At 44.0% G+C, this 26,595-nt stretch overlaps 1 protein-coding gene across 1 annotated transcript in view; it reads right to left on the bottom strand.

The window, feature by feature from the left end:
* SPTLC2 (serine palmitoyltransferase long chain base subunit 2) overlaps positions 1-26,595 on the bottom strand; it is a 384,930-nt gene that overhangs the window by 227,544 nt on the left and 130,791 nt on the right. Inside the window, exons 3-4 of the mRNA XM_085626636.1 lie at positions 8,084-8,238; positions 4,162-4,310 (exon numbers count right to left, since the gene is read on the bottom strand). Of these exons, the coding sequence (XP_085482762.1) occupies positions 4,162-4,310; positions 8,084-8,238 (304 nt within the window). The remainder of the gene's footprint in view (positions 1-4,161; positions 4,311-8,083; positions 8,239-26,595) is intronic.

Raw genomic sequence — 26,595 nt, 5'->3', positions numbered from 1 at the left:
ACAAACTACAAACAGATTGGAAGATTTCTTTTCAAATAAGCCTAATAAAGTGTGTGAATGGTAAAAAAAAAAAATGCATATTTCAAAACAACTACTTGTATCCTTAGTCAGTAGTAAACTTTGTGAAAATTGTAGTTTTGCTTGAGTTTCGCATTTTGTTTTGACAGTTACCAATCTACATAGCAGATTCAAGCCAAGTTAGATCTCTTTATGTATCAAGGGAAAAAAAAAATGTAGGGAAATCAGCAAGGGTGGACTGGCCAGACCCGACTTTAAGACATATTAATGGAACACAAGTTTAATGGTAAATGCATTTTTATAAGCTCCTGGAAGGAGTCCCTCTCACAATTTGTAATTTCTTGCAGACTTAGTATATACGGTTACACCAATGAGACACCATCAAATTTGGCAGAGCAAAGATGTTCAATTAAAGATAATACAAACAAGGTGCATATATGGCATGATACTCGAAGAAAAAGAACTATCCTCATTGCACCTAGGATACCGCCATATGAATACATTTTGATTTTTCTCCTCAAGACGTATCTAGCCCAAAAGCTTTGCGGATCTAGAAAGCATTACAGAACATAGTATACATCTGAAATTATTGAAGGAGAAATGCATACTAGTAAATATATGCTTACTGTCTTACCAATTTAATTGAGTAATTTAAGCATCATCTTTTAATAAACACATTATTTCTCCCTTTTTGTTTTTTTTAGAAAACTTATTTTTTGACAAAAAACAATTAGGAACAGAACATAAAACCCTAGGGGCAAGAGGGCATGGAGATAACAGACAAACACTGACAGAACTCTATAACACATAAAATTAATCCAAATGTGAGTGATAATTGCCAATATTTATGCACACCACATTAGATCTCCTATACCCCACTTCGGCGTAGTAGATGATGGCGAAAAGTTAATTCTGACTGACCATGGTCAAAGGAAACAAGTTAATTTCTATCACCTGAAATTAATTTACATTTAATATTAATTTCAATCATTTGATAATCACAGATTTTTACTGTGACAGAGTTCAAAATTCATTTAGTAAACAAGGTAATGCTATTTACCACCTGTGCCTATGTTCTTTGACCACTTCTTTGCAAATAATCAAGTATTAATAACAACCATGTGAACAAAATGATGCTGCCTCAGGTTTAAATCTTAGATAACTACTTTGCTTACAAAGAAAAAGGAGTTATGATTTTTAAAACGTAAAGCAGGTGTTATTTCATTTTTAGGCTGCAGCAATACTAATAGTAATGGTAGGAAATCATATCGAAGTAGCGAGCGGCACTCCTATGATTAAGACTAATGTCAAATTGTACTTGTGGGTCAACAGGCACAACATCTCTCCAAGAATAAGGCTGCAAATGGCTCAAGTTTATAAAATGACTTCTAAGCATAAAAAATAATGCTGGCTCTCGGTCTAGTGGGTGTAGCTTCAGAAGGTGGTGATGTGTCACTGAGTTGAGTGGCATGTTTTGAAAAGACTTCAATGACCTGCTTCAGAAGACCTGGTTCTCGAAGCGTTAATGAATATCAAGTGCTTCTATGATTCACTGCTAATCAGCAGCTGACCTGGTCAGCATTGCCTAATGCATCAGATCATCATTGATAGGGATACAGTGAATGGGGACATTCGCATAGGTGAAAAGTGTATGATCGAATGGCTGATTCTAATGTTGTGTTGTGGCAGAGTGCTTTTCTTGGAGTGATGTTTTTCTTTACTGCAGAGCAGCATTGATTTCCCCCCCCTCCTTGGGGGTTTTAGATCTATCCAATCTAAGGATGAATTGTCTATACATTTTGGCTGGCAATTTCCATCTTCCTTTAAACCTATATTCCTGCCTACTGAACTGCAGCATACAGAGTAAGGAGCTCCTGCAAAAAAAGGGAGCTCCCATTGTTCCATCTTTTGGACTACTACTTGAGGTAGGAACAGCTCCTCCAGCTGTTCACCATTCAAGACTCTTGGGCAATAGAGGGAAATCGAGGTCATTTCAGTCTGGGAGAAAATTGCAGTCTTATTCACAACATGTGTTCCAATATCAATAGAGTCAACGTGGATTATCCTTATGATAAATTATTTTACTGCATAGGATTCAAAATCAAAGTAGAGTGTTTCAGTGAGGGCAAGCAGGTCAGTGGATCATTTACCTCATGAACAGCCTAGAGTGTCAGAGTCACTGTGGAGTTCCATTACAATGCTGAGGGAGTGGCTAGAGCTCCCCCAAGGCTTTTCGTTTGGAACACAACTAAAGAAGAACAGGGCTATTCATATAAAAAAAATACCATATGGGGACAGCTATGCCACTGGGAAGTCCATTACTCACATAATTGTGGCATGCTTCACCATGCGCATTCTCACTCTTGATTTCATGTGAGTTCAAGTGGACTACTACCATATTTTGTGGGAGCGATCGTTCTTTCATCACTGTGGTACTGAAGAAAGCTGTGGACCAACTGGTGCTCTTTAAAATGCTGTATATATGTAGACCGGTTGAGATGGAATGGCACCAATAGCCCAAATCCATCATACACAGCAATTCCTTTGTTATCTCTGTTTTTAACCCAGTCAAGGAAACCAAAAATTTAATATATTAATAGGATTACTGAAGACCGTTTTAACTTTTTTCTCCTTGCTCTCGTCGGTTCTGGGAGACTTTTCTCTCCCACAATAAGACAAAAACCCTCGCTCCCATGACAGGTGATAGTGGCCCACTTAAACTCACATGAATTCAAGTGTAGGAATGCTCTCATTGATGAAGCACGCCACGTTTATGTGGATGAGGCCTTGCAATTCTCAGTGACATCTCTGTTCCCAAATGGTATTTTTCAGATATATACAGCACTATTTGCCTTCAGTTGTGTGTGCAATACAGAATAATCGGTCTTTAGGACCTCTTTCCCCTTCGTTTTGAAATTGATTTTAGTTTGAAACAGCAGCTGTAGTTTCAGAGTAAGGTGTGCATCGTCCCAACCTCACTGTTAGACGCATTTGAAATCTTTAATACTGCAAGACATACTTTGACAGAAGAAGCACTAAGCAACTGTAGGGTTTCTGGAAGACAGAGCCTAGAAGGCAGGGGCCTTTCTCACATATTTCATACTACGTGAAGGGCACATCACAAACAACAAAGACGGTAGCAGGAAAAATGCAGAAACACTGCTAAAAAAATAAATGACAATCTGACTAAAAAGTCTGAAAGCATACTTCTATGTCCAACGGAGCAGCTAAAAAATAAAAATATGACAGTACAATCAATCTAAAACGCGAGCAGGGCAGCGACGAGTGTTGAAAGATCCTGTTGCAGGAGAGTGGAAATATAAACAAACAAGATGCCAAAACTTTTGCCCTATCTGATGGAAGCATAACCAGAGAGCCTTAAAGGCAGTTAGAAAATCCTTCCAAAAAGAAACATAGAAAATATTTAACGCCTTTCTCAGCTGCGATTTATTTTTAGGAAAAGGGCTGAAGTTCACATAGGCATAGATAAATGTACATAAAGAGAAACATTTCTCTAAGAGTATTCGGAGATACCAGTTAAAGGCAGAACTATTCACTCCTCGTGAAGTCAGAGGATTCACATGCTAGAGAATGTACATTGCATGGTCTGTACCCCATGACAGACATTTGGGACCATCGGGTACATACTGCCCACGGCCTTTTGAAATCTGATGCTTGAAACACTTGGAGTCAAAGATACAGAGATACCTCTTGTTAGACTTAACTATGCTCTAAAGGGCCCCAACCCTGATCAACGTTAAAGTTAGCACCAGATAGAATTTAACAGTTTTGTATGAGAGACTGTATCCTAAAGAAAGAAAGAAAGAGAGCTCCAACTAGTCATCGAGGAAAGGGTGGAATTATAATATTTTCATTGTAAGGCAAAAGCTGTCACTACCATCACTACTACTATTAACAACAGCACCACCATGCCCTTGATAATTATGCACACAGCAGAGGCGAGGCTGAAAAGTACTCTGTACTCATGATATACTCTGCCCTGAAAGCCCATCTCCCACGCATCATACTTGAGAAAGCACATGAATCCATTATAGAAACGTTCTGACACTTTACTGTGGTAGACATGTCGAAACAAATGCGGTCATGCTCGCCATGGACACTTCAAGAAAACAATGGACTCACCCATCTCTTGTCTGGTGCTGCAAACGCCAGACCCATATTTTGAGAGAACTCTCGAAGAAGCTTCTGCACAAAAGCCAGTATTCTGTGCAAATCCCAGGTAGTTGTAAGAGCCCATGTTCATTATGCCTTTAATCACCTTCCCCGTGTACCTGCATTACAAAAGACTATAATCAGAAGTGGCTAATTGCATGTTTATTTTTTTATTTTTAGCAGAGTTGTATATAGCGCGAACTTGACCAGAATCGGGTATCTGAGCGCTTTACATAGCACCAGTTACGTTACATGAGGACACACACATTCATTTTTGTTAGGCATGTGGAGATTAAGTGAGTAAGTTATTGCTTCAGAAAATGAAGATTAAAGGGTGCAAGCCCACACACAGAAGCAGGTATAAATGATTATCTGGCAAGTTTCAGGAACAAAATAAGCACCATTGACCAGGCCTTTCGTTTTTATGTTCTGTGTTTAAAGTTTGTCAACCCAAAGAAATAACAATTATATGTTGCCTTTATTGACCTTCAATCAGCTTTCAATCTAGTCCCTAGGGATAGGCTATGGAGTGTGCTGGGAAACTACAGGGTTCCAGAGGGTCTACTCTGGATTCTCAGAGTATTGCATACCCACACCTTTGCTCAAGTAAGGTGGAACAACGTTGGTGACCTCACAGAAAAGGTCCCCATCAGGAGGGGCATCAAACAGGGCTGTTTACTTACCCCCAACCTTATTTAGCATGTATATTAACGGGGTAGTGAACAGGGTCTCTGCAATTGAACATGATGCCCCAAAACTTGCTGGTATCTGGGTCCCAACTCTAATGTTTGCTAACTACACACTACTTCTTTCCAATACCCCAATGGGACTCCAGAAGGAATTTGATTAGTTTGCAGCCTTCTTTAAAAACAGAGGCGCAGTAATAAACCCAGACAATTCCGAATTTAAGGAGATTAATCCTTATAGGTCCTTCTGAGGAAAAGGAGAATGTATGTTTCCCTGAAGAGCAGACCGTTCATTTCGATTGTATGGGCATAAGAATGTCAGATTCCTTAAAATGGGGGTTGCAAATAGATAAGAGTAAGGTCGGACTAAACCAGCGCACACTCTTAATCAGAAGGAAACAAAAGTCCACTGCAGAAGGGGCCATGTCCCCGGCCATAAAAAAATCAATCACGCCACCACAAAGCGCCTCACCGGTTCCATTAAGATTTGATCTAGCCCTTAACCCAATCCACTTGGTATCTTTTCTCCAACCATTGCTATATTGGTTGAGGGTTTGGTCTACCCCGGAATTAACTATTTACAGAGAAGCACTCCAGGAACTGATTAATTGTGACAAACTCAGCCGCACCCCATGGTTGAAGCATGTCAAAAAGCAGTTTGAACTGCTTATTTTGGGAAACTTCTGGATTACTCCTGACGAAGTCACTAAAGTGATAAGCAGCTCTTAAATCAAATCTACTGGGATCGGGCTTTGCCTAGAACCGGGCCGAGCACAGGGAGGGGTTCCTAACAGGGCAATTCCTGCTTCACAAATGTTTGCACAGTTTTGAAATTTATTTGGACAAGATTTATTATGCAGGGGCAAAACGTATGCATTTCCAGTTCAGATCTGGCACCCTACCCTTAAGATCCTTTACCTTGAGATGGTGCAAAATGGAGTGTGATCTAGAGACCGGCCCATTTTGCCCCTCGTCAAAGGAAATAGAGGCCAACTATCTGCTCTTTTCCCCCAGATAATCCATTTCACGCAAAAAAGGGATAATTGCATTGTGCACATTGGAGGGTGTAAGACACTATTGGGAGGCATTACTACTAAAGTGGCACAAGAGTTAATAGTATTTCCTGTCTCACGTTTCGTTTGGGGGGCTTGGTCAATACGAACAAAAGGTCGAACATCAGGGAATATGTAACCATTATTGCTGCTCCTCATGTAGGAGGAAAACGTCTTACAAATCCAGTACCAAAAGCCTCAATTGTTTTTACCAATTGATTTTAATCTTGCCCCTTTTTATGTGAACTTTTTAATTAATAGCAGGTCAGGGTACTTAATATCTATGGACATTATGTGAGGGATAATCCTTCTCTTGATGTGGATAAGGTACTCAACATGGCGGGCCATGTTATAGCCTAGTCTAGAGATGGTCTCGTCATGGAGCGCGGTTGCGCTGTGCCCATGACGAGACTCTCGTCATGAACCCCGCCCGCTAATGAAAGGGCCGGCACAGGGCGGGGCACTGAAGGGGTTAAAGGAAAGGTCTGACTTGGGTAAAGCTCCAGACAGTAATCAAATGACATCCAAGATCCATGGCCAGACTAAAATGCAAAAATATGGTTAGTTCACAGAGGAAGGGGCTTTTCATCAATATTGTATTTAGCGAGTTTACTGTTACTTGTGGTGGTGGGGAATAGTTGCAAGGCAAGTGATGAGAACACTAACCAGGTTGAAGCAGAATTGGCTTTGAATGAGCATTTTATTTGGCTGGGGTGTGATTATATGGACTTTGAAGATATATGTGTTTCACAAGAAGGGTACTACTGTATGTGGCATTTTTTGTTCGCTATTACAAAAGTGCTTCTCATAGGCAACTTAAGATAACGATTTAGAAAGGCTGCTAAAGGTTCTTTCATGGCAAAGTCACATTTGTACACTTCATATCTACATTGTTACAACAATACATTTTTTGACTCTGGGGATTAATTGTAACAAGTACTAACGGGTGACAACTTAAAAGATACAATGGGGGTGGTAGACTAGATCTTTTTAATAATTGTGGCCATTATACGAGACTCATCTGGGTTTAAGTCAGTCTGTGAATGAAAGCAGTAGCTAGCCTTTCCTATTTCAGCCTTGGACATCAAAGTTATCAGAACCTTGGGTGATTGTCATGGTGTACTTAAAAGCAGATGGTAGGAATCACTCAGGAAGGAGAGTAGAGAAGTACAAGTTCGGTATGAGGACTAAAGGGAGGGGTTTCATGAAGGGCTCATCAATGTGGGGTGGGGATTCTAACAAAAGGCTCAATTAAGTATAGAACCCAAGCTGGATGACCTAAGAGTAGGGTCCAGCTCAGGCAGTAGGTCTGGAATAGAAGCTATAGTAACATTGGGGAGATGGAGGGAAATGCAACAAGCTCAGATAACAGTATTAGGGGCGCTTGCACAACCAGTATAGGAGGAGACTCCTCCTTTAAGAGAAAAGGGCTGAAAGTAGAAGGTTCATGAATTTAGGAAGGCTATTACGAAGGGGCAAGTTTGAAGAAGGAGGGCTGAATGGAGCGGGCTAGGCATTTAATGAATGAGGTTGGATGAGAAGGAGAAATCTAGGGAAACAGAGCAGAAAGAAAGGGACTAGTCAAAGGATGGGTGTAAAATGTGAAGACATCTTGAAAACTGCATGACAGTGTTTGCTGTGGCAGAGTTTTGCAGGAAGCAGTGTGCGATTCTGATAGAATTGCTTGGGGGGAGGGGGAGCTTCACTCTGTAAGAGGACTGCAGGAAGAGACTAGATGAAGTGAGAAGGCTACAAGAGTAGTCTAGCTCAGGAAGGAGTAGGGTGAGGAGTGTGGCAAAAGGGTTAGAGCAATACCAGTATTATAACAAGCTAAACTGTCCAACCTCACCAGGCTGCTTCTGAAAACATAATTTGTAGTCTCAATACCATGCCAAGGGATGTGGGGTTCAGCAAAATGGCAATATGCCTAGATAACCAACATTCCTTACACCAGCTGTAGGTTAAACAGGCAGTTGAAGGAAAAGTGGAGTTAGTCGCACAGGGGCGCGATGGGCTGTAGAAAGGTCACAACAGTAGAAAGGCCAAATAATCAAAGGAGAGAGGAGAGAAGAGAGGCATCTAAATCAAATCATTCACTTCTGGAATTTGTTCATTTAGCAATGGCAGATGTCACTTAAAGTTACTTGCACTCACGTGAATGTCCAGTTGTAGTCTGTTGTGTATCGATCCAAAATGTCCATCTTTGCCCCCGGCACACCACACAAAGGTCTGTTCCAGTTATCACGGATCCGCATATAGAGGTTCCGCGTGTAAAAGTTCTCAAAGTCTTGATATAAAGAAACAAAGTCCTGAAAAACAATGAGAAATGGCAGGCTATGAAAAATTATACTATGCAAGTTCTCATCCAGGTTTGCCAGAGACAAAGCAACACGAGTATCAAGATCACAGGTTTTGGATTTGTAAAGTAATCTTAGAACTCCAAAAGTATGGCATCTCATATGCTTTGTGGCATACGTCCACGAGTTTTTTTTTTGTTTTTTTTTTTAAACACCCTCAGCATCACAAGAGATTAAGGACTTGAAAGTCTTCGCTGTAAAAGCTATAACATTTTTTCAAGTCCACAAGTATTAAGTATAGAAAAGTGAAATATAGAACACTATTGTAACAAAAGGTGTCAGAAGCTGGCCTGGTATAGAATGTCAACTAATGTAAGTGGGCACCTTGCACCAGTTCAGACAACTCTTATAAAGATTTAAGGGGTCTTCGACAAACTTAGAAAGCACTCTAAGTGGTAGCTGTAGAGAGCAGCCTTCAGGCTTAGTCCAGAAGGAGTGTAAAGCAGCTTGTTTTACCAGAATGCAATCTTATAGTATAGTGAAAAGAACCACAGCAAGTATTTATACAAATATGTGTTTACTATATAATACTATCTAGTATGTTCCAATATCTCCAACACAAAGATAAACACAATGCGCACAATACTTTTGCAAAGAAACACAGTAAATAGCACAACATACACAGTGGACCCCAGGGGGGTACCAAACCATATACTATGAATGTGGTACAAGAACCATGAATTGGATCAAGACAGGGTCAAGAGGACGTAGAAGTGCTGGGGAACCCAAGGAACCACCGAAGGGGAGTAGATAGGGAGCCCATGGAGAGCGTGTGCCATGTGGAAACTATGTGCAAGTCGCAGTTGGATTTTTAAAGATTAAGGACCCTTCCCAGTGGACCCTGAAGAAACCCCGTGGAAGACAGAAGGTTGGAGAGCCACTCCAACCGTGGGTACCCTAGTACCCATGTTACCTACACCAGGGAAGCCGGGTGCATACCTGTGAAGTGGTGTCGGAAACAGCCGTCAAACCCAATGGAGGACTTCAGGAAAGCGCAGCTGTGGAAGAAGGAAGAAGTGTCTGGTGGATTCCAAGGATGGATTATGGAGGCGAGGTACCTGCAAGCAGAGGGGACAGAGCCTATGTCACTCAGGAGTGACCATGAGACTTGGAAGACGAATGCCCTCCAATGTCGGATGTTGCAGGATGGATGACGAGGACCATGACTCTGCAGCAGTGAGGACCAGGCAATGCTGAGAAGGACCAGGAGCCTTGCACAATTTGTCCTACAAAGGATGTCGAGTGCTGAGGGAGGGGGTCGGTGTCCGGCAGGAGCACCAAAAAGCCTTGGCAAATTCTACCAACGCAGGAATCAAAGAAGGAGCAACGTGGGGACCAGAAGGGTCCAGGGGACTCAACAACAGGGGAGTCAAAGCAGGCCCCGAGCAATCAGGGGAGCCCAAAAGTGACAAGTGTGACCCTTAAGTGGAGTCGCGGGAGGACCTCAAGCAGCTCACCAAAAGACGCAGGCCACGATGCACCCGATGCGGTGTGGCTGAAGATTCTGGTCACTGGAGGTTCGAGGCTGTGGCTACTTGGAGCCCAAAGATCTCCTTGGAAAGAAGTCAACAAGCCTTTGCAACTGCAAGTTGACGTGGTGCACAGGGGTTCGGTTATTGCAACGCCAACGAGGGATACTGGCTTCAAACTTGGTGAGAGGGTAGGGCAGACCTCGGGAGCTGTGGAAAACCACCACCTGTGTTGCAGAGCCTTTGGAGTGTGGAGGAGCTCAGGATCAGTAGACCGGTCGACTTAGTTGCAGTGCCTGTGAATGCAGGGGAGGGACTCAAGCTCAAGTGAGGTTGTATTGATTCCAACCTGGAGTAAATAAACTGTTATTTACTTTCAGATTTCAGATTCTATGTACTGATTCTTTACATACACACTTTTGTATTTTTGTGCTTCCTTCTATACTTTAGGGACCCCCAGTTCTCCTTTTTGTTGTTATAGGTAGATTTGGGGATAAGAACTTGGGCAGGTCTGTAAAAATATCCCTTAGACCCTATTTTCCTAAATGCTATTATTGTGCAGGAGCTATGCAGAACACTACGTTTGTTGAGTTTGAGCTTTACTTTGCATGAAACCCGCATGGTATAACTTGGAAGAGGCAACTAAGTAAAATTGCATGTGTTGTGAAAGGCATGACCTTTCTTCTGAACATCTTCAATGACAAGTCAGTGCCTGCTGTAACCATAGTTCATTAATATTTTTTCAATGGCCCGTCTGAGGATTTTCAAACGGATGCATTTTTTCTTGCTGGCTTCCTCAAATCCCCTCCGAAACAAATTGGTAATTTCTCAGGGAAATACTATAGTGACAAATTTGCCTTTGTTTGCTAGAGGTATAGTTGCCCACAATTTATTGGGCTTGTCGGGGTGCTAATGTTTAAAACAAAATTGTGTAACATGTTTACGGGTAAAGTGCATTAAAGTTAGGTCGATTAGAGAATTCAAGTCAGATACATTCAAAAACAGTGAGCAGGAATCTCAGCTTGCATTACTGACAAGGGTTCCAATAAAAGCAGGTGCACAATTGTCTGCAACATTTAACAAGTTGTGGCTATGTGATTGGCTTTCAGAAGGCTCCTTCATTATATGCAAGTTTACAAAGAAGAGTGGAAGCAAGATTGGTGATTTTTATTTTGAAAACAGACAATGTACCCCAAACAACGTGCTCCTTAAAAAAGGGATAGAATCCTTTCAACTTAAAAATGGTTGTAGTGTGCAGAAAGCTACAATGCAGACTGTGAAAATATTAACTACCATTGCACTACGGAATCATTTAATACATCAGCTTTGGTGCATGTAAATATTTTAAAAACAAAATGAAGGCAAATCAAAGTAAAACTACTTAAAAAAGAATTAGGGCCCCCACTTCTAACAGAATGTCACAAATGTGCATCCATTGATCTATTAAATTACATGGATGCAGAATTACGATTTTCAGAAATTCATAAGAGTTTACATAAGTTGGCCTGGAAACCTACAACAGTTCCAAGTTCCTAAGCACACTCTTTACAAACATAGAATGCATTAACTTTTTCAGGGTGCAGAAGGAGTTATAGAGGAGTTTGTGGTGCCATTAAACATGTACGTTGCACGCATGCACACATTTGCACTGCATTCCAGGTCTGGAAAACTCTTTTTGCTAGTGAATACTTTTATAGGTGCAAAACCAATCTTTGTGTGTCTAAGCCAAACTTGCATGTATTGATAGCTTACATTTTGACTAACTGGATCACATGCAAATTCTTGCCAAACTATGAAGGTCTACGTATTGATGTAGTGCTTGGTATATTATCACAACTCTATCAAACCAGGGAACCAAGGAAGAGTGAGATGAAGGGAACTGTCCAAAAATTACAGTGTGGTCAGTATCAAAAAGGGCAGTCTCCTTGATCCTCAGTTGGTAACCAAGGCACTGGACTGCAAGTAGAATCTAAGTTTATTTACAGTAACATTTTGTGAAAATGAGTGAATGTTTACATATATAATTGTTAGGGTAGTCTACAAATCTCTTCCTCAAACTAGAAAGAGATCATAGAAACAATTAGAGCAGTGAACTTCAATATAATGAAAGTGCAGACATATTCAGTCTTGCCATGACCTTGAGCAGGGCCCACTCAACTGAGATATGCAGAGTCTGTCAATATTCAAATATTTGACATAAAAACCGAGTGTGTTAAGAGTCCTGTACAATCAGAAAGGTGGCATGAACAGAACAATGTAAGAATGCAAATACTGCTGTAAAATTAGATCTGTTGACTGGGTGTGAGTGTTTGATTGGTTCTGATGCTCCGTCCATCACCACCCCCTCTTGTACCGCTTTGTTCGCCATAAGTTGGCAGGGTATGCTCAGACGTGAGTCCCTTGCTCACTTTGCCACTGGATTCAAGCAAGCCTGGCTGAAGACGCAACCCAGATCTGTTGACTGGGTGTGAGTGTTTGATTGGTTCTGATGCTCCGTCCATCACCACCCTCTTTTGTACCGCGTAAAATTAGCCCTGGCATAATCAGAGAGGCTGCTATTCGAGCTCTTATATGAGAATGCTGTCATAAATTGAAACCTCATTGTTTGGTACCAAATTGGACACGTAGACTTTACTGTAAGGAACAAGTAGATTTTTTTACAGGACAAGTAGATTTCTGAAACATTTTGTCCTTTGGACAAAAGGAATATGCTACTTACCAGTATGCATCTGTTCTTGGCATGTAGAGCTGCAGAGTTGTACACTTAACATAGATCGCCATCTGGTGTTGGGCCCGGATGTTTGCAGTTTGTTTTTCTTCTTGGACAGTCTTTGGAAGTCACGAGTTCGGTGACTCCTCCTTCGGTCCGTACTGCGCATGGGCTTCGGCTCCATCCTCAGATTGTTTTTCGCCAACAGGGAAATGATGGAGCGTAGTAATAACAGTGAGAAACCCATGTGTGTTGTATCTAAATAAGATGTACTGGAACGGATACAGGTAGCCGGGGAGGCGGGTGGGCGTGTACAACTCTGCAGCTCTACATGCCAAGAACAGATGCATACTGGTAAGTAGCATATTCCGTTCGAGGCATATGAGCTGCAGATTGTACACTTAGCATAGATTATATAGCAGTACCCAACCTTAGCGGCGACCACCGGTATCCGTTGCAGTGGTTTGAAAAAGTGTCTTTAGTACAGCCTGACCCACCCTAGCTTGCTGCTTGGAATGCACATCTACACAGTAATGTTTTGTGAAGGTGTGCGGTGTAGACCATGTGGCTGCTTTGCAGATGTCATCTAAGGGTATATTCCCTAGAAAAGCCATAGAAGCCCCTAACTTTCTTGTAGAGTGGGCTTTAGGCGGAACAGATAATGTTCTTTTTGCCTTTTGATAGCAAATTTGTATGCACTTTACAATCCACCTAGCTATCCCTGATTTAGAAATGGGGTTGCCTTTATGTGGTGGAGAGAAGGAAACGAACAATTGTTTAGTCTTCCTGAAGGGTTGCGTTCTTTGTATGTAGTATAGCAAAGCCCTTTTGACATCGAGTGTGTGTAAGGCCCTTTCTGCAACAGATTGAGGTTGCGAGAAGAAGACAGGTAATTCCACCGATTGATTGAGATGGAAGGGGGAAATGACCTTGGGCAGAAACTTCGGATTTGTGCGAAGTATGACCTTGCTGTGATGTATTTGTATGAAGGGTTCCTGTATAGTGAACGCTTGTATTTCACCAACCCTTCTAAGGGAAGTGATAGCTACGAGAAAAGCTGTTTTCCAGGTGAGAAACTGTAGCTCACATTTATGCATTGGTTCGAAGGGCGGACCCATTAGTCGTGTAAGAACTAAATTTAGATTCCATACAGGGGAAGGTGGTGCCCTGGGAGGAATTACTCGTTTAAGGCCTTCCATGAAGGCTTTAATAGCGGGCACTCTGAAGAGTGATAAATGCTGTCTGTTTTGTAGATAAGCAGCGATCGCTGCTAGGTGTAGGCGTATGGATGAATATGCCAGGTTACACCTGTGAAGATGGAGCAGATAGCATACGATGTGCTGTATGGATGCATCTAAAGGGTTGATTGTATTGTTACGGCAGTAAATTACAAATCTTTTCCACTTTGCGGCATAGCATGCTCTAGTGGTAGGACGTCTGGCTTCCATGATGATGTTCATGCAATCAGGGGGAAGGTTAAGGTATCCGAATTCTAAGATTTCAGGAGCCAGATCGCCAGGTTGAGCTGAGCTGGGTCCGGGTGCCCGATTTCTCCATGGTTCTGGGTTAGGAGGCATGGGGATAGGTGCAGTTTTTGATGTGGTGCCACTGACAGTTGTAGTAGCGTGGTGTACCACGGCTGCCTGGCCCACGTCGGAGCTACTAGAATGAGTGTGAGGGAGTGTTGTTGTAGCTTCCTTACCACTAATGGAATTAGTGGGAGAGGTGGAAAGGCGTATGCAAATCTGCCTGACCAGTTCATCCATATCGCATTGCCCTTGGAAAATGGGTGTGGGTATCTGGCGGCGAAGCTTGGGCATTTTTTGTTTTCGTGGGTGGCGAAGAGGTCTATCTGAGGATGCCCCCACTGTTGGAAGAATGGGTGAAGAACTTGTGGATGCAGTTCCCATTCGTGTAGTTGTTGCGTTTGTCTGCTGAGCAGATCTGCCATGGTGTTTTGTACGCCTGGAACGTGCTGTGCCAGGAGAAAGATGTTTTGGGGAATTGCCCATCTCCATATGCTCTGGGCTAAGCGGGAGAGCTGGGGAGAGTGTGTCCCCCCTGTTTTTGGATATAATACATTGCAGTCATGTTGTCTGTGCGAATGAGGACTGCTTTGCCCGAAATCTGTTTTTGGAAAGATTTTAGGGCTAGAAAGATCGCCAAGAGCTCCAGATGGTTGATGTGGAGCGATTTTTGCTGTGGCGTCCATAGACCTTGCATTGTGAGGTGTAGGAGGTGCGCTCCCCAGCCGGAGAGCGATGCGTCCGCTGTTAGAATCACCTGAGGAACCGGGTCCAGGAACGGCCGCCCTTTGGAAAGGTTTGTGGTGTTCCACCACTGCAGAGAGTGATGTGTGCGGCCGTCCACCAACACCAGATCCGTCAGCTGACCCTGGGCCTGGTTCCACTGTTGTGCTAGGCACTCTTGAAGTGGACGCATGTGGAGTCTTGCATGGGGCACTATGAAGATGCAAGACGCCATCATTCCTATGAGCTTCATAAACACTCTTGCTGGAAGAGAGTGTTGGGGAAGGAATGTTTTGCGTAAGGCTTGAATGCTTGTGATTCTGGCTGAGTTTGGATAGGCAATACCTTTGGAGGTGTCTATAGTGGCCCCGAGATATTGCTTTGTGTGAGATGGTATGAGGTGGGACTTTTGGTAGTTCACCGTGAAGCCTAGCTGGTGGAGCAGTTGGATGGTGCTGTTTGTATGTTGCACACATTGGTGGTAGGACGCGGCTTTTATCAGCCAGTCGTCTAAGTAAGGGAAGACGTGAATATGTTGACGTCTGAGGTGTGCTGCTACTACTGCTAGGCATTTGGTAAACACCCGTGGTGCGGTGGTGACCCCGAAGGGGAGAACCGTGAATTGGTAATGTTGCCCGTCCACCACGAACCTGAGGTATTTCCTGTGAGAGGGGTGTATTGGAATGTGAAAGTATGCGTCTTTCAGATCCAAGGTTGTGAGAAAGTCTCCCTGACAGAGGAGCGGGAGGACTTGTTGTAGGGTGACCATGAGGAAATGGTCTGAATGTATGTAGGCATTTAGAGGCCGGAGGTCCAGAATGGGCCTGAGGGTCCCGTCTTTCTTTGGTATTAAGAAATATAGGGAGTAGACCCCTAGATTTTGCTGATTGAAGGGGACCTGCTCTATAGCGTGTTTTTGGAGGAGGGAGAGTACCTCCTGTTTGAGCAGTGTGGAATGTTCTTGAGACATTGGACGGTGCCTTGGTGGGATATTGGGTGGGGTAGATGTTAGCTCGAGACAGTACCCTGACCGAATGATTTGGGTCACCCATTTGTCCGATGTTATGGACTCCCATGCGTGGATAAAGTTTTGTAGTCTGCCCCCGACCGGAGTGGGATGGTCTGGGGGGTGCGGAGGGAAGTCATTGTGTGGGCGGGGTGGCAGAACGGGTGGTGTTAGTTTTGCCCCTGCCCTTATTGTTGTTGCCTCTGTAACCACCCCTTTGGTTGCCCTTTGAAAAGGTATTTTGAGGAGGGGACTTGTAGGAGGTAGAGGCGCTATCGGTGGAGAAGCCTCTGCCTGTGCCACGAAAGGAGGAGCGTCGAAAGGAACGTTTAGAGGCTTGTGTTTGGAGTGCCCCCATAGACTTTGCTGTGTCTGTGTCCTTTTTCATCTTTTCCAATGCTTCGTCTACCTTTGGCCCAAAGAGAGTTTGTTGGTCAAAGGGGTGATTGAGTATGGACGCCTGGACTTCAGGCTTGAACCCTGAGATCCTGAGCCAGGCATGGCGACGAAGCAGGACACTGGTATTTATGGCTCTAGAAGCAGTGTCGGCTGCATCGAGGGCACATTTAATGGAGGTGTTTGTAATTAGTTTACCCTCCTGTATTAGTTCATGAGCCCTACGCTTGTGTTTCTCGGGAAGGTGCTGCATAAGAGCCTCAAGTTCGTCGTAGTGTGCTCTGTCATAGCGCGCAAGTAGCGCTTGTGTGTTTGCAATGCGCCACATGTTTGCAGCTTGAGAGGCGGTGCGTTTGCCAGACGCGTCTAGGAGTTTGGATTCCTTGTCTGGCGGTGGGGCTTCTCCTGAGGACTGGGAGTTAGCCCGCTTTCTAGCTGTAGAGACAACTAGTGAATCTAAGGGAGCAGGGCCCTTAATGTATGCAGGGTCTGTGGGTGCCGCCTTGTACTTTTTCTCTATTCTAGGGTTTAGTACCCTGGCCCTGACAGGGTCTTTGAACACCTCTGCGGCATGCTTGGTGACACCCTTAAGCATGGGTAAAATAGATGTGGATTTGTCCTGTATGTCAAATGGGTCCAGTAAGAAGTCGTCTTCCACTCGTTCACTGTGCATGTCCACCCCATGGTAGTGTGCTGCTCTCTGCACTAAATGATGGAAACCTAAGGAGTCCTCTGGAGGAGACGGCCTGGATGGGTATAGGTCGTCCTGAGGCATATCGGGTATATCAGGGTTATTGTAATCCTCCCATGGGTCTGGGGTCCCCGGTGGAGTGGGATCCATTGGGGCGTCAACCGGGTAATTGTCCGGGTCCCCGTCGTCCGGATCTGGGGACGGGGTCGGAGAGTAATGAGGTAAAGGTGGCGGAGACCTGGGAGGGGGAGGGGGTGGAAAAGGTGGAGGAGGCAGGGGAGGAGGTAGTGGGGAGGGCACTCTGAGGGGAGAAGTAGCAGAGTCCTTCCGTTTGGGCGGTGGAGGAGGAGCCGGAGTATCAAGGCGTCTTTTCTTGATAATTAAAGTCAATAGACCAGTCTTTGGATCTTTGGACAGAGTCTTTTGTAAAGGGTCTGGTGTAAACAGAGCCAAGGTGCCGAATCGTCCGTCGGCACCGATGATTTCGGAACCGAGGGCTTCGATGGTTTCTGTGCGCCATGCTTTTTTGGGGCCTCCGGTTTTTTCGGCGTCGAGGGAGTTTTCGGCGCCGGAGCGTCGGTGCCGACTGATTTGTGTTTGGTCGGCGCCGAGAGTCCAGGCTTCGGCACCGGTGGCTTCGGAGTCGAGCTGGATATTACTTTCTTCGGTGCCGGATGCTGTTTTTCGGCACCGGGCGTCGGCTGGCTCGATCCCGAGCTGCCGTGAGACTTGAGGCTTCGACACCGGGCCCGAAGGTGGGGTGATAGAAGCTTTGGTCTTGGTTTTGCCCAGGCCAGCAGGCGAGGGTGTAACCTGAGTCTCTTTGGTTTTGGGCGCGGGGGTGGGAGGGGGCACAGTACTCACGACCCGCTGCGCCGGTGTGATGTCCTCCACGTCGGAGTCGTCGGCCTCGGAAGCGCTGACGACGTCTTCCTCCTGCTCGGTGTGTATTTGCCCCGAAGCTTCGGCGCCGTCTCCGAAGATGTCCGGTGGAGCTGCAGACGATGAGTGCGCCATGGTGCGTCGAGCTCTTCGATCTCAGATGGTCTTCTTCGATCGAAAAGACTTACAGGCGGGGCAGTCTCTGGCCTCGTGTTCTGGAGAGAGGCAAAGATTACACACCTGATGGAGGTCGGTGTGGGGAAATTTAGACCCACATTTTGGGCACTTTTTGAACGGAGTCCTTTCCATCGGCCGGGACCGGAGTCGAGGAGGGCCCGAAGGCCGGTGCCGATGTACGGGATGGAGAAAGTGCCGCTTCGAGAGATGAAGATGATGATGAAGAAACTCGAAGAAACGAGGATTTTCCGTCGAGGCTGGAACCGTAGAAGTTCGAAGCCGGAGCACGAAGTATCACATCCGAGCCCGATGGCGGAAAAAAACAATCTGAGGATGGAGCCGAAGCCCATGCGCAGTACGGACCGAAGGAGGAGTCACCGAACTCGTGACTTCCAAAGACTGTCCAAGAAGAAAAACAAACTGCAAACATCCGGGCCCAACACCAGATGGCGATCTATGCTAAGTGTACAATCTGCAGCTCATATGCCTCGAACATATATTTTTATAAAATCTCACACCCCTGCCAGGAGAATGGACTCCATACGCTACAGGGGTGTCCTGCTCATGCAGTGTCACCCTCTCACTTAGAACCAAGCACCCTGGATTGCAAAGGCCTGCTATAGGGGTGACTCATAGGTTTTAAGTGCAGTGACCCTTAGATATAGGAAACCTTTATCTTATGTAAGTGGTGCAAGGACCAACTTACACAGGCTGCAATGGTAGGCCTGTAGTTCCATTTTGCATAGTCTCTCATGGGTGACATAACACATGCTTCAGCGCACGGGAGACCTCTGGGGTACCTATGCCCTGGGTACCCAATTACCATATACTAGGCACTGATAAGCGTAACCCAGTATCCAATCTGGAATGTACCCAAGTACTCAACACAACCGTTTAGGGAGAAAGCAGCTAGTCTGGGGTCCTGATCAGCAGGATCCGAGTCAGACAAGTCAAAAACAGCACCACAGCAAGCAAAAAGTGAGGGTAACCATAGAAGCAGATACTACTTTTCTACAAAAGGAATTAACCACTCGAACACAGGAAACAGCTGGAAAATGCTGGCTTTTGAACAGTCAATAGATGGGGGTGGCTACTGCAGATTTAAAAGAGGTCTTACATGATCTCTAGGAACTAGCACTTTTGCACACTTCAACAAACTGTACACTCAAATATTTCACAGATCCTGGTCTCATAACAGCACATCTAGAATGAGCAAATTTACACCCTCCCTTAGATCCTGTGCGATCAGAGCAATCCAAGAAGCACACACTTTTCTACAATTCCACAAACTGTTTTGCATTTAAAAACTAGAGCAAAAAAGGACATTTTCTCTAGTGCGTCCCAATGTGCCTTAAACCAGAGCCTAAGTCCTCACCAGGATGACAGCACAAGAATCAAAAGAGAGCAGCCATCTATTCTACTTTACCCTGTCAATTCTAATTAAGGCGGCCTAGGCTGGATAAGAGCAAGCACAAGGGGTAGGAAGCATGGTGTGCAAAAATCCTACTCCTCTAACCCAAACATATTTGCCCATAAGGAGTCATGTGCTAGCCATTCTGAAATGGCCCAAACACACCAAAGACTCAAGATCAATACTCGTAAGATCCATATGAGCTGGGGCCTTGCATCTCCCATATTTTGAATGCCAAAACCGAGCGTGACAATTGAGGCATCTCTCAAGGTGGCAGGAGAAAACACCAAGACTTGAGAAATTTCACTCGCTGGTTGTCACCCACAACACTGATTTGGATCTATGGTTAAGGCTGCGGAGATAAACAGAACGGAATGCCCATCAGGTTACAACATTTGCCTTGGTATATGCTTAGGCATTAAAGGGGGAAGGGATCAGTTCTCAGTGGAGGTTAGGAACTGTTTTTTTCCATACTTCCATAAACTGTGTAGCGAGGCGAGTGCAGCCGGATCTGTACAAGGGGCATGTTACATTCTGGAAAAACTTTAAGGGAATAGTTTCCGGATATTTAAGGTGACTAATCATTGATCTGGGAAGCGAATGGGTCAGTTCGGAATCTTTAAGAAATACAAAAGCAGGCTGTATTGCTTGGGAGGAGGTCCAGAGTGGACCACCTGTATCACCCACACTGTCGGATCTCTTTAAATTTACCAAAAGGTAGTAAACCTATTTCTTCTCTTTATGAAGTGTGCATTCAGGTCTGCCCAAAAACACCACTACTCATCCATGCAAAATGGTGTAAATAAAGACTAGGCTAAAGGATACCAAAATGAACAAAATATACTTGTTTAATCATAAAAAAGGCAACCAGCAATGAGGGGGTGAAGTGTCACCCAATTCAAGATACTTTATAAAGCCTACTTTACAGCAGTAACACTAGGTAAAAATCAAACTGAAAAGGTGGGTGGATAACAGCAACAGAGGAGTAGTAGAAAGAAATGCACTTGATAAGTACAACCAGGACACATGCCCTATGGGGACCCACATAGGAGCAGCCAAAGGAATGTAATGGATATAGACAGCCGTGGTACATGAGCTTTGAGGTCATCCCGGAGCAACAGGAGAGCAACAGGAAAACAACCCCCCCCCCCCCCCCCCCCCACAGAATACCTGGTTTCATGCTGTGAGTATATATGCTTCATGGAGTCCACCCAGTCCACAGGATGGACCATGCACAGTGGGACTCTGGAAGCTACGGGCATCCATCCCTGCCAAGAACCAGCTGAAGCGATCCGGGCACCAGGATGCAAGCACATTCTTAAGATTTCAGCCCGGTCACATGTGGCTCTCCAGTTTGTCACATGTTTGGCATCACACACGGCTCAGCAGCATGCTCAATGGTTCAGTTAATGCTACACTGCTTTTTATGTGCTCTAACAGGATGCTAGATTCTGGGGCGTGTTTTAAGGCAACTTAGGAAAGCAGTTTGTCCAGGGCTTTAAAAGAGCATGGCATTTTCATTCTTTATGATAAAATGCCAATTATTTGTGGGCAAGCAGAAAATGAGCATCGCCAGCCTTATTGGCAGCTTTTACCTCATTCCTATATTCACTATATCAGTTGTTGCCAGCGCCACAGAACACAAGTAAAAACACTATTCCTGCACCATACAGCCCTATATAAAACTGCCATGACCAACACTCCTCAGATTTTATGCTCGTTGCTTTCAAGAGGCCGCTCAGATTTTAGTCAGACCAGTAGGTCTGTTTTCCTCTGACAAGGATAAAGGGCCAGATTTACGACAGATTTGGGCAGTCGCAGATGGGTAATCGGCCCTTTTGCGACCGCAAAATAGGTCTGTGCAATGTGCAAACCCTATTTTGCGAGTCAGTCACCTATAACAAGTTCGCAAAATAGGGTTTGCAACTCTATATTAGGAAGGGGCGTGCCACGGGACTCACTTCTTATTTGAGAGTCGCACTTCTATGTACGATTGTTTTGCAGCCACAATTGCGGTTGCAAAACACTTGCAATTTACCACCTATTAAGGTGTTAAGCCACTTGCAAGCCTTTTCCCCTTCGTGAATGGCAGCGAAAATATTTTTCCAAGAGCAGGCAGTGGTCCCACCTTACAAATGAAACAAACGTTTATTTTTATTTTTTAAATGCCTCCCATTTTCCGTTATGGAAAATGGGATGCATTTTTTAAAAGAAACTGCTTTAATTAAACAGCAGTCACAAACATGGTGGTCTGCTGACCCAAACAGGCCACCATCCCTGCAAGTGCTGGATATTACCAATGGGGTCGCAAATGTTTGCCTGCCTCAAGAGGCAGGTCGTTTGTGACCCCATTGGGAATCGCAAACAGTGTTGGCAACACTGTTATGCACTCCAATTTGCAAAATGGAAGGGTCTTACCTCTGGCCCAAAAAGTGCAATTCTGGTGAAAGGCGTATTGCTAACCTCTGTGGTTCCTGTGGGGTTGGCCAATGCAGAGTGGGGCTGTTGAGCAGTCCCACAAATCACAGCGCAGGTTCGTCTGGTTAGATATATTAGACACATGCGCTGGATTGTAGAGGGATCATCATAAAATGGTTAATATAAGAGCAGGTAGGAGAAACATTTCGAAGTGGTGTTTGACTGCTAAATTATAGGAGTTTTTTCACAGAGTGAAAACAAATCCAAACTGAGCATTAGCCATGCCCATAGCTCAGGCTTACAAATGAAGGTCTTCAAGTGGTTATTGGGTTTCGACACTCAAGGGATTTTAAATGCACCCTGTCACTTATAGTTGCACTCATGAACCCATTAATCCACCACTGCCTCATTCTTGTATTCACCCACTTACACAATCACAATAAAAAACACATCAAATTCAAAAACATATGCAAGATGAATAGAAAGAATACAAATAGAATAAAGAAAACATGCGGTCACCTAAATTTAGCAGGCAGATGCTTGCAACAACAAGGTTAAACAGAGCAGTAGGTGGCCATTATGCATTGTCATTATACATAGTGTATTCTTTTAAAGTTGCAGCATGATGGTCGCCAGGTTTAGAGGTAGGATCGCAAGGGATGCGGCAGTCTAAGATGAAATAGGCAGTTAGCACAGTCTGGCATCAGTTGCATGCTGAAGAAAAAAAAGAAGGAAAATAAAAGGGGACCTACAAATTAAGAAAAAGGAATAATAAAGGATTGGTGAACCAACCCTGGCACTGGAGGGCACTCGTGCTCAGGCGGATGTGGACATGCAATCTAACAAATGCAATCACTTAAACTGTAAGAGATACAATCACTAAAGAGGGCTGACATGACTGGAAGGACTGTAAATGACACTCAGACAGACCAATGCAGAAAAGTGTTAAACTAAAGTCCCACTAATGTAAATATTATATGAAATACACTATTGGCATGACTCCATAAACAAACCGGCCTACTGAAGTGGGCATTAGCTGTTAACCATCATGCATTCAGTTATAAAATTACAAATATACACAAGGAGTAGATATCTTTCCTTCATTACAAAGGTATTGTCTCATATCTTGTGTGAGAAGGCTCCACTGTCAGTGGTGTCTTGAAGTAACTGGAAGGCATAGTTCCACCCCCTCCCCCTACCCTTTACTACGTCATATGACAGAAGACCAGGAGGAGGATCCTGCAAATCTGCTCCCACAGTTTTGCTAGAACGCCACATTAAGCGTTTGGCAGACAACTCTCCCCTTGGTCTGGGATTTGGGCACTCCCTTCGAGCGAGAGTTCCATCCATCATCTCTACCATGACATGACTAAGTAAAAGAGGTGATTAAATGATTTGGCCTCCATGTTAGTCGTGTTCCGCCCCCCCCCCCCCACATCAGAATCATCCAGAACTGCACAAATCTCCGTTTAAGGTGAAGTTTGTTTACAAAATAGTTCTACAAGGTGGAGGAGGAGCCTGTGCTCTCAGTATCCGTTCAACAGTCTTCCTCCTCTAAAGCGAATCTAAAATTGCCTGGGGTAGGCGGCGGGGGTATTTGTATGCTTTGACAAAGAAAAAAAAGAAGTCCATGCAAGAAACAGCCTGCCAACATTAGTTCAGAAGCAATAATATTACCAGCATGGAGTGAGCAACAGTAAAGTTGTAGACAGTGTATTGTCCATTGAGGAAATTGAGCAAGCTGAAAAGAGATAAACTGGCTGGGATTAGGTACCCTTTCACAAACTCAAATTCCTGTTTTCTATCTAGAACTTTACATTAAAAAATATGATAGTTTCCTTAACAACTTCCTGCTCCAGAAACGCAAACTTAAGACATTATTATACAGAAGCCCTCGGTGACCATGATAGAAAGTGTAATATAAGGCAGTAGAATGTATTATTCTTACTATAGAAGTCAACAATCCGAAGACTTCAAAACAGCAAATAATCCTTGATTTCTGAAATCTAGCTCTGGTTCTTTTCAACATATTCTCGTGATCTATGGGCTCACTGTTTCTGGGAGATGGCAATGCACATCCAAAGGTCCTTGCCTAGGCATGGAAATGGGTTCCACTTTTGCAAGGGTGAAAGGTTTTCACTCTAAAATGCAGTCTTGTAAAAGTCTTACAGCTTTACGTAGTGACCTCTGGTGTGGCCTGTAGCACAAACATCACTTTAAGACCGGCAGAGATCAGCTAATAATCCAAGCTCTAGACTGTTGGCACAACTTTGTGGTCCAGTACATAGAAGGAAACTTGTATGAAAACAAAGTTCCGTACCTTTTATACCTATAAACAGTGGTTTTGCAGTGGTTACTGCTGTAGATTCACATGCTGTGCACACTCTTGTCATCAGATGTTGGTCGTGGTCTATGATAGTTATTTTTTGTTGAAGAGGTTTCAATTTCAAGGTGCCTCATGATACCACACCTCAAAAATCACAATGCATAAGGACAGACTACAACATATATATTTTTTCTCCTTCGGGTAATTGTAAGTAGGTATTGAGGAGCAAAGTAGTCAAGGTTATGCGTACTCGCATATACATTCCGTAAAAACGTTAACTGCCAACTTAAACCAGGAGCTCTCATCCAGGAATCTGGGAGGACGTTTAAGGTTACAGCATGTGCTGCTGCAGATCACATGCTGTGCATATATAGTAAAACAAATAATCCTCTCCCTCAAGTGGTGGATTGCGAGCTGCAATGGGCAACATATGGAACCCCATTTTAAGCACAGTTTGATTGACTTGCTTCTTGACGGGCACAAATGTCCACACATTAATGTTTAGTGAACCTGTGTACAGTTGAGCATTTAGCGGTTTTACAGATGTCAGTTAGCAGAATGTTGCTTAGGAAAGCCATAGCGGCTCCCTTTTTGATAGCACATAGAAAAGAAACTCGCATGTACAAAATTATGGTTGTCATTGAAAGGATTAAAGACAATTAATTAGTTGATCATTATGATTTTTCATTTAAAAAACTATTAAAAAAAATATATTCATGTGATCATGAATTGATTAAATGTAACGCAGTATATACAGAATAGAAATACACGAAATAACCACTTATGCACATGAAAGACATTAACACAAAATACAAAGAGCAAAAAAAGAAAACAAATGTGCGCCTACACATTTTTTGTGATCATACAGTTAAAGTAAATGTCTTTCAAGTACCTTTTTTTAAAATAATAAAAAAACGTAAGTCCCAATTCGTAACTAATAAAAGAAGAGTACAGGTACATTTTTGGAGGGACTTGCCCGCATGTCCTTTAAAAGAAAGATCGTCAGGGATAAGTGGCTGTGTAATTTTAGAAAGCACCTTGGTATCCTAACAGTCTTTTCAGAACGTCTCTCAGTAATCACCCATTGCCATGTATTTTCCCTTGGGAGTAATGTTGATACGTTTCAACCACAATTGATATAAAGAGTCTCCTTAGCACTAGGAATTAGTCTGGCTTTAAAAACTGAAAAAAGCATCCAACTCCATATCGAGTGAAGGTGCATGGATATACTGGAAAACCCTGGGAGCACCAGTTGCTGGAAAATTCAATTATTTGGTCAGATGAGGAGTATGTACTTTCCAGGGTACCAGAGATGTTTATCGTTTTTGAAGTGAGTAGAAAGTGGTTCGGCTCAGCGTTAGCTGTCAGCTAACTAATATGCATATATTTCCGCTTGGTGCAGTGATTGGTGGTCTTGACTAATGCGACACAGCAGAAGCCAGTGGGCGAGAGTGAACCAGACAGGGCCATCTCTCTGTTCTAACTAGGAGCTACACTCCTGAGGGGGCCTAAACTGACCTCTCCCTGACTGGTATCACTGGGCACATACAACCGCCATTGGAACCCAAAAAGAGACCGGGGGCCTTGCACTGTATAACCACATAGAGGCCAAACCCGGAGGCGGCCCTTCAGAGACTAGCAGACCCAATCAAACAACAAACAGTGTGCAGATAATCATCTCCGAGAAGTGCACTTACTCAACAATTATAGCCCAGGGACAACAACTTGGCAAGAGAACACCAATGAATAGAACAAAAGATTGGGATAAGAAGAAAAGCCACAACTCCTCAAGGAAGAGGACTGCTGCGGCACTCCCTTCTAATCGCAACGCATTAAGTAAGATGGGCAAGTTAGATCTCATCTTGCAAGAAATGAGGAAATCCAGCACAGTAATGGAGCAGCAGCTGGGATCGCTCACAACAGAGGTCACCCTAATCAGAGCTGATAACAAAAAACTCAGACAAGGTGAGCGCCAACAAAGTGGCAATACAAGAGTTGATTCCAAAGCAGAAAGAACACTCTGAAAAAGAAGAAAACCTACAGCACCAGATCACAATACTGCAACAACGGATGGAGGATGCAGAGGGGTGGTCGCGCCGCAATATTATTCACATTTTAGGGGTGCAAGAAAACACCGAAGGCCAAAATGCAATGTTGTTCATAGAGTCATGGCTGCAGACGCTGATGCCAGCAGGAAGATTAACTGAATCCTTTTGCGTGGAGAGGGCTCATGGAGTCCTCATCAGGAGAAGAGTGCCTGGTATGCCGCCTCGCCACATAGTCGGCCTAGTGCTCAACTACAGGGATCGTGACTCTGGGTGGCGCAAGACAAAAGCACCGATCAAGCAGGACAATGTATGTATCTCACAGTTCCCAGACTATATGTTAAGTATAGTCTGGGAACTGTGGGAACTGGGAACGTATAAGTCCAGAAGAAACGAGCCTCATACCAAGGAGTCAAACAGCTCCTTCAATCTTTAAATCTATAATACCCCCTCCTCTACCCAGCTAAACTCAAAATCCTGTATGATCAGAAAAGCAACTTTTTTGACACCCCGGCCGGGGCGTGAGATT

Source organism: Triturus cristatus, chromosome 9 (genome assembly GCF_964204655.1).
Source record: "Triturus cristatus chromosome 9, aTriCri1.1, whole genome shotgun sequence".
NCBI classification, from domain to species: domain Eukaryota; kingdom Metazoa; phylum Chordata; class Amphibia; order Caudata; family Salamandridae; genus Triturus; species Triturus cristatus.
Note: the sequence above shows the minus strand (reverse complement) of the source record. Positions and strands in the feature narration are given on the sequence as shown.